The sequence below is a fragment of the Pyricularia pennisetigena genome, assembly GCF_004337985.1.
Source record: "Pyricularia pennisetigena strain Br36 chromosome Unknown Pyricularia_pennisetigena_Br36_Scf_42, whole genome shotgun sequence".
Classification (NCBI taxonomy): Eukaryota; Fungi; Ascomycota; class Sordariomycetes; order Magnaporthales; family Pyriculariaceae; genus Pyricularia; species Pyricularia pennisetigena.
Genome location: NW_021940954.1, coordinates 1 through 6,438, shown reverse-complemented (window position 1 = coordinate 6,438; position 6,438 = coordinate 1). Strand labels below are relative to the sequence as shown.

The 6,438-nt window shown below is 56.1% G+C and overlaps 3 protein-coding genes across 3 annotated transcripts; 1 reads left to right on the top strand and 2 right to left on the bottom strand.

Moving 5' to 3' along the window:
- Positions 1-149: 149 nt before the first annotated feature.
- PpBr36_11455 (uncharacterized protein) lies at positions 150-2,036 on the top strand (the record flags this gene model as incomplete). Its single annotated transcript, XM_029898555.1, has 3 exons — positions 150-381; positions 542-949; positions 1,033-2,036. 3 exons carry the CDS (start codon positions 150-152, stop codon positions 2,034-2,036), a joined length of 1,644 nt encoding a protein of 547 aa, XP_029743103.1.
- A 286-nt stretch (positions 2,037-2,322) lies between these two features.
- Positions 2,323-5,103, bottom strand: PpBr36_11454 (uncharacterized protein; the record flags this gene model as incomplete). The annotated part of the gene is made up of 6 exons (XM_029898554.1): positions 2,323-2,397; positions 2,536-2,648; positions 2,793-3,016; positions 3,126-3,280; positions 3,369-4,452; positions 4,556-5,103. 6 exons carry the CDS (start codon positions 5,101-5,103, stop codon positions 2,323-2,325), a joined length of 2,199 nt encoding a protein of 732 aa, XP_029743104.1.
- A 760-nt stretch (positions 5,104-5,863) lies between these two features.
- PpBr36_11453 (uncharacterized protein) lies at positions 5,864-6,367 on the bottom strand (the record flags this gene model as incomplete). The annotated part of the gene is made up of 1 exon (XM_029898553.1): positions 5,864-6,367. A coding segment is annotated over one exon (504 nt), but the record flags the coding sequence as incomplete, so codon positions are not given.
- Positions 6,368-6,438: the final 71 nt, after the last annotated feature.

Sequence of the window (6,438 nt, the reverse complement as noted above, 5' to 3'; positions counted from 1 at the left end):
TACTGCAAACTCCCCACCCCCTCCTTTTTCTTTCCAAACCAATGAGTTCAAAGTCAAACAGAAAGTCAACAAGACTAGCAGCAGTCAAAAATCCAGTGATACATCCAACAAAGAGAATCATCGCCCATTTTTGAAGGACAGAGAATCAAATGCCGGACTCTATCTCATCCAGCAGCTCGGACTCGGGCAGCGAGTCGGGCTGGGTCGACGCCGAAAACGAGGTCGAAGATGGGCCTACCATCATCTCGCTGCTCGATGACCAGACTTTTAGCGATGCCTTGTCCATGGTGAACTACTGCAAGGAGAAAGGCTTTGACTTTTTGGCGACGCGCGACCGGCTAGGACTGGATTTTTACGGGTGCATTAAGCTCATCAACTTTGGTGAGTTTTTATTTCAATTTTCTGTCCGTTTCCTTGAGATTCTGTCGCAAGAAACGAGACAAAAGAATAAAAAATAAAAAATAAAACAACAAATAAAACAAGAATTACTCGTAATTAACCGCAAATCTCAACACTCGTTGGTGGGCATATAAACCAAAAGTCCGTCAGAAAGTCCACGAGAACACACAACTGCCCAGAGAAATCACAAAAGAGGACCTTGAGGACGACAAGTACCTCAAGCCCGTCCTGGACGACGATGCATTTATCATATGCCTCGACGACCTCCCCGAGCCGTCACCAACCGCCACTGGCACGGCAGCAACCCCTGCGGGAGATGCTGAGGACCTGAGGGCCAAGAACTCGGAGCTGCAGGCCGAACTGGACAAGCTTGCGCGCCAGTTTGCCGACTACCGGCTCGCCGTGCAACAGACGCTCGACCAGCGCTGGGGCGAGGATGACGCTCCCAATGCTACCGCTGATGGTGCTGGTGCATCTTCGTCGGCAGATGGTGCCGTTGAGAAGCCCAAGGATGATTCCAAGTACTACTGGGAGTCGTATGCACACAACGGTATGAAAATTATGTATTCTATTGTCTATCCAACTCCTACTCCCTTGACGAGGACTCACATGAAATTTAAAAACAACACACAGAGATCCACGAGATCATGCTCAAAGACACAGTTCGCACCGAGGCGTACCGTGACTTTATCTACAATAACAAGCACCTCTTCAAGGACAAGGTGGTGCTCGACATTGGTTGCGGCACGGGCATCCTAAGCATGTTTTGCGCGCGGGCGGGCGCAAAGCTCGTCGTGGCCGTCGACAACTCTGACATCATCGACAAGGCGCGCGAGAACATCTTCAACAACGGCCTCGGATCCACCATCACCTGCCTCAAGGGCAAGGTCGAGGAAGTGGTCCTCCCCGTGCCCCAGGTCGACATCATCGTCAGCGAGTGGATGGGCTACTGCCTGCTGTACGAGGCCATGCTCCCCAGCGTGCTGTGGGCGCGGGACCGCTACCTCAAGCCCGACACGGGCCTCGTCGTGCCCAGCCACGCCAGCATGTGGGTCGCCCCCTTTGCCGACCAGGACTGGGTCGACGACCACGTCACCTTTTGGCGCGACGTCTACGGCTTCGACATGCACGCCATGCAGGAGGGCATCTGCCTCGACAGCCACATCGAGGTCGTGCCTTCGTCTTCGGTCGCCGGCGAACCCTCCATGTTCCGCATGCTGGACCTGCACACGTGCACCACGGCCGACCTGGTTTTTGACGTGCCCTACCGCTCCGTGGCGACCCGCGACGCCGACCGCCTCGACGGCTTCCTGATCTGGTTTGACATCTTCTTCGCCACCGACAGAAACCCCAAGGCCGTCGAGCCCGCAGACGTTACGGCCGCGGCATGGTCGGAGGGCGGGAAGCGCGAGGACCGCATCGCCTTCACCACGGGTCCGTTTGGCAAGCCCACGCACTGGAAGCAGGGCATCCTGCCCATCAAGCAGGAGGCGGCGCCGGTGAAGCTCGTCAAGGGGCGGGTCATCGAGGGTAACCTTGCGCTCACGATACCAAAGGACAACCCGCGCGGGCTGATGCTCAAGGTCACGTGGAATGGTGATGATGGCAAGGTTCAAGAGCAGTCGTGGGAGTGCTGAGCTGCATGTTGATCCTAGGGACGGCAAGGTCTGTTGGTTGCTGTAGTCGCATAGAGCAGAGAGTGCCAAGTGTGGCTGCACAAGAAAAAAGAAAAAGAAAGAAAAAAAATTCAATAAATATTTGCAAACATCCTGCGAGGGAGCACCGAAAGCTGGATGCCCGACTTGTTGTTCTATCTAGATGCAAAAACAAAACCCCAGATGGTACCTTCAAAAGAGTGCACATGCGACAAACAAGCATTCGCAATCAAAATCCAAACCAGCACGTCGTCGTCCTGCATCTCCTTCAAAGATGCGGCACCCCGAAACTCTCCATCAACAGGTTGGCAATACTGAGAAAGCCCTCGCCAAGGATGAAGCCCTGAAACGCCCCAGAGACCGCAGCCTGTCAGCACAATAATCCTCGACATGAATTCGAAACACACGCCGTACCAACATCTATCAGAATGAAAAAAACAGGGGGTTCGGGGGGTTCGGGGGGTTCGGGGGGTTCACTCACCGAAGCCGTTATGATCAGCGGTGTATCCTCTCTCCCCATGACGCTCCTCCACCACCAGCTCAACACGCCACCAATGGTCCTCGCCAGGGTGAAGGACGGCACGTTGTACATGCCTGGTTAGTGCCGAAAAAAAAAGAGAGAGAGAAAACACACACATGTTAGCCATATAACAACAACTAGTTACCCAGCATCCCGCCTTTTGTCTGCTGCAGGACAAGGAGAAAAAAAAGAAAAAAAAACACAACGAGACAACGTACCGACAGCAACGGCCAGCCCACCGGGGATATAAGCCTGCCACTTTGCACCCCGCGGCCCCACCATCTTGACGGCCGTGAGCACGGCAAACAGCACGGCAGCGCCGCCCGCCCACTCGGCCGCCATGGGCGGCAGGCCCTTGCCCGAGGCTACGAGGCGCGCCGTGAAGATCCAGACCAGCGCTGTGGGGGCCTGGAAGAGGTCGTTGGGGATTGTCGTATACACGCTTTTTTTTTTTTTTTTTTTATGTTCGGTGGTTTATATGAGAAATGTTTAGATTTAACATCCAACGACAACAACAACTAACAAAATCAAACGAGCAAACAAGCACATACCTTGTGTAAAGCTTGTAGACCAAAGCGCTGACAACGGCGCCGACCGTCGCCCCAATCACTTGCCCGTAGAACTGGGCCTTGGGTGCTGCGCCCAGCAGGTGGCCCGTCTTGAGGTCTTGCATCAGGTCGCCGGCTTGAAGGGCGCCGGATTCGGACTGCAGGAAAAGAAACAATACCGAGACGACTCCTGGTCAGCAGAAAGCTCTCAAGGATAAAGGAAAACCCGCAAAACAAATCACATACCACAGCTCCAGCCACCAGGTTGATCAAAATCCCAGCCTTGTTGGACCGCGGCACAACCAGCGCAAAAAACAGCTGAGCCAGCTTGCTGATGCCCGAGACCGGGTTCAGGTCCGTCACGCCCATGGCGCGGACGGCGATGACAGACAGGGGCATGGCGACGATGACGGCCGCGAATATGGCGTACAGCGGCACCAGGTCGCTGCCAAACACGTACCGGATGCTGGCGACGCAGAGCAGCATCGACAGCGGTAGGCCCATCCACACGGTCCGCGCCCGCACCACCTGGTCCTCGGGTGCGTCTCTTTCCGCCTCGGGGCTGTTCCCGGCCGCACCGTCGCCGTCGCCCTGCGGTCCATCCCGCCTCTCGGACGAGTCAACAGTCATGTAGCCACCGCGGCGGTCCTGGCCGCGCAACAGGGCCAAACCGCTCCCGACGGGGTCTCGCCAGCTCAGGGCCCCGAGGTACGGCCAGACCGCCGTGGCCACCACGAAGCCCAAGCTGACCACGGCGTCAGCCAGCATGATGGTCAGAGAAGTCCAGACGATCCAGCCCTTGCTCCCCGTCTCCCAATCGTCCACCCTGCCCGGCGCCCAGCCCTTGGCCTTTGCCAGCGGCGAGAGCACGCCCCAGCCGACCACGGCACCCAGCAGCATGTGCAGCGTGGTGGCGGGGCCCATGATGATGCCCTGCCCGACGTAGGCCAGGCTCGGGTTCAGCGTCCACAGCCAGGCCGCGGCCGCCGAGCCGAAGACGGGCAGATTGCGCAGGACGGGGACGAAATACGTCGACACGGTGGCGACCCCGGAGATGCAAAAGCAGATGAGGAGGAGGCGGACGTTGGCCTTCCACTCGTGCGACGAGGACGGCCGTGCATCATCTCCTGCGATGTCCTCGTCCTCTTCACTGCCGATGGGCGGCAGCTTGGGCTGGCCCGCGAGGCTGGCAAACCCGCCCTCGGCGGCAGTGTTGCTGTCTCGGCCGGCCTCGACCTTGGTCGTCCGTCCGTGCAGGACGCCGATCAGGACGGCGGTGCTGAAGCCGCTGGGGAAGCGCAGCCGCTCCCGGATGATGACTTGGCGGCGCCTAAAGATACGTTAGGTGTTGGGTTCTTGAGCAAGACTTTTGAGCCCGGCTGGGGCTCGATACATCAAACAGAACAAAACAAAACAAAACAAAACAAACTCACAGCAACATGGCAAAAACACAACCAAAATAACACAAGCCCAGACTCCACACGATACTATCCCAGACCCCCAACCTCACAGGCCCCATCTCGTCCTCGGTCAACAGGTAATTCATGGCGGGGATGACGCCGACGAAGCCGGCGCCGAGGGGCACGATGCCGACGCTGGCCGCGACGGTCTGCACGAGGACGTTCTCCACTGGCGTGAAGGGGTACTTGAGGTGGCGGGAGAGGGTGCGGAAGAAGCCGTAGCCCAGCAGCGAGGCCGGCATGGTCATGACCGAGATCCAGCCCGTCTGCAGCCCAAAGTACATGTTGGAGAAGCAGAGCACGACGCCGATGAGGATGCCGACGGCCACGCCGCGGACGGTGAAGCTGTGGCCGTCGACCTCGACCTCGGCGGCTGTGTGCAGGTCGTCGTCGGCAGCAGCGGCGGCAGCAGCGGCGGCAGCAGCAGGGATCGCTGCTGTTGCCATGAGCGGCGATGACGGCCGTGCCGGTCTAGACCGGCTTCGGAGGTTGGCATCATCGGAGCCTCTATCGGGGGCCATGGCGGAGAGGGGTTTCTCGACAGTGCGAGTGGGTGTTTGTGTTTAAAAAAAAAAAAAAAAATAAAAAAAAAATAAATAAAAAAAAATAAATAAACAAAAGAAATATAATGCTACAAAAAAAAAATCACATCAAAGCAATCAGGAATATAGCAAAGAAAATAATAATATCTAGATCTAGTAAAACTCAACTGTAGGCAAAAAGAAAAGAAAAAAAATTAAAGAAAATCAAAACAAACCGGACCGTTTTAGATCAATCAGCCATCCTTTTGTCAGAAGCCGCCGCTTGAAACGGCTGCACGTGAATGGATCAATCGTTAGTCTAGTTGACGACATCGCAACCGCACATAATTGGACCCGGGAGCCTTGGCGCTGCCTCGGCTCCAGTCTGCAATTGCAATACAGGGTAGGTAAAAGTTGGGTTGTATACTGTATTATATATGACATGGCTTTGGTCGCTACGTATACTCGAAGAAATCACAAGTATTAAATGTCAAGCAAATACAAAAATGCGATAAACTACCATGGGTGTTTTTATTCTTTCACAAACAGCTCCCGTGCGTTTAAGTCACTCGCTCCTCGTCACAAATTTTATTCCCCATCGACGCGTCTTGTTTATCAATATTATCCACTGCCATGATATATACAAAAACATCATACACTTGACAGACCTAACTTATCACAACACTCCTGGTCTAGAGACAATACTCGCGTTACTACTACTACTACTACAACACACACAACAAACACACACACACACACCTCAGAACCCAAAACTATCCAACAACGAATTGGCATCCGGCTCCTCAAACACAGTCGGCGCCGCCCCGTTTCCATCTTTACCGACGCCCTTCTTACCCGCTCCCACCGGCGGCGACAGCGGCCCGCCCAAAATCGGCAGGTCCGCCACGACCAGCGAGCTCCTCCTCCTGAGCAGGTTGAGCGGGTTGACTTCGCCTCCGAGCTGGCCGCCCTTGGCCGCCGCCGCCGCCCCGGTCTCGGTCGGCTGCTTGAGGAACTCCCAGTTGCGCACCAGGTCCAGACCCAAGAGGTCGCAGCCCATGCGGTCGTAGAGCCGTGCGTTGTGCAGCACAAACTCCCACTCGACCCGCGGCGTCACCTTGCTGGCGCCCCGCAGCGTCTGCAGAGATCGCTGCCGCAGCTGCGCGTACAGCACGATCAGCGCCGGGTCGTCCGTCAGGAAGAGCTTGGACTTGAGCAGGTCGCTGGGGTCCGCTGGGGTCTCGAGGAGGTTGAAGACAGGCGTCTGGGCGGTGTTTATGTTAGCCTCGTGCAATTGGCAGCTCACGGGCAGCACAAAGAGAGAGAGAAAAAAAA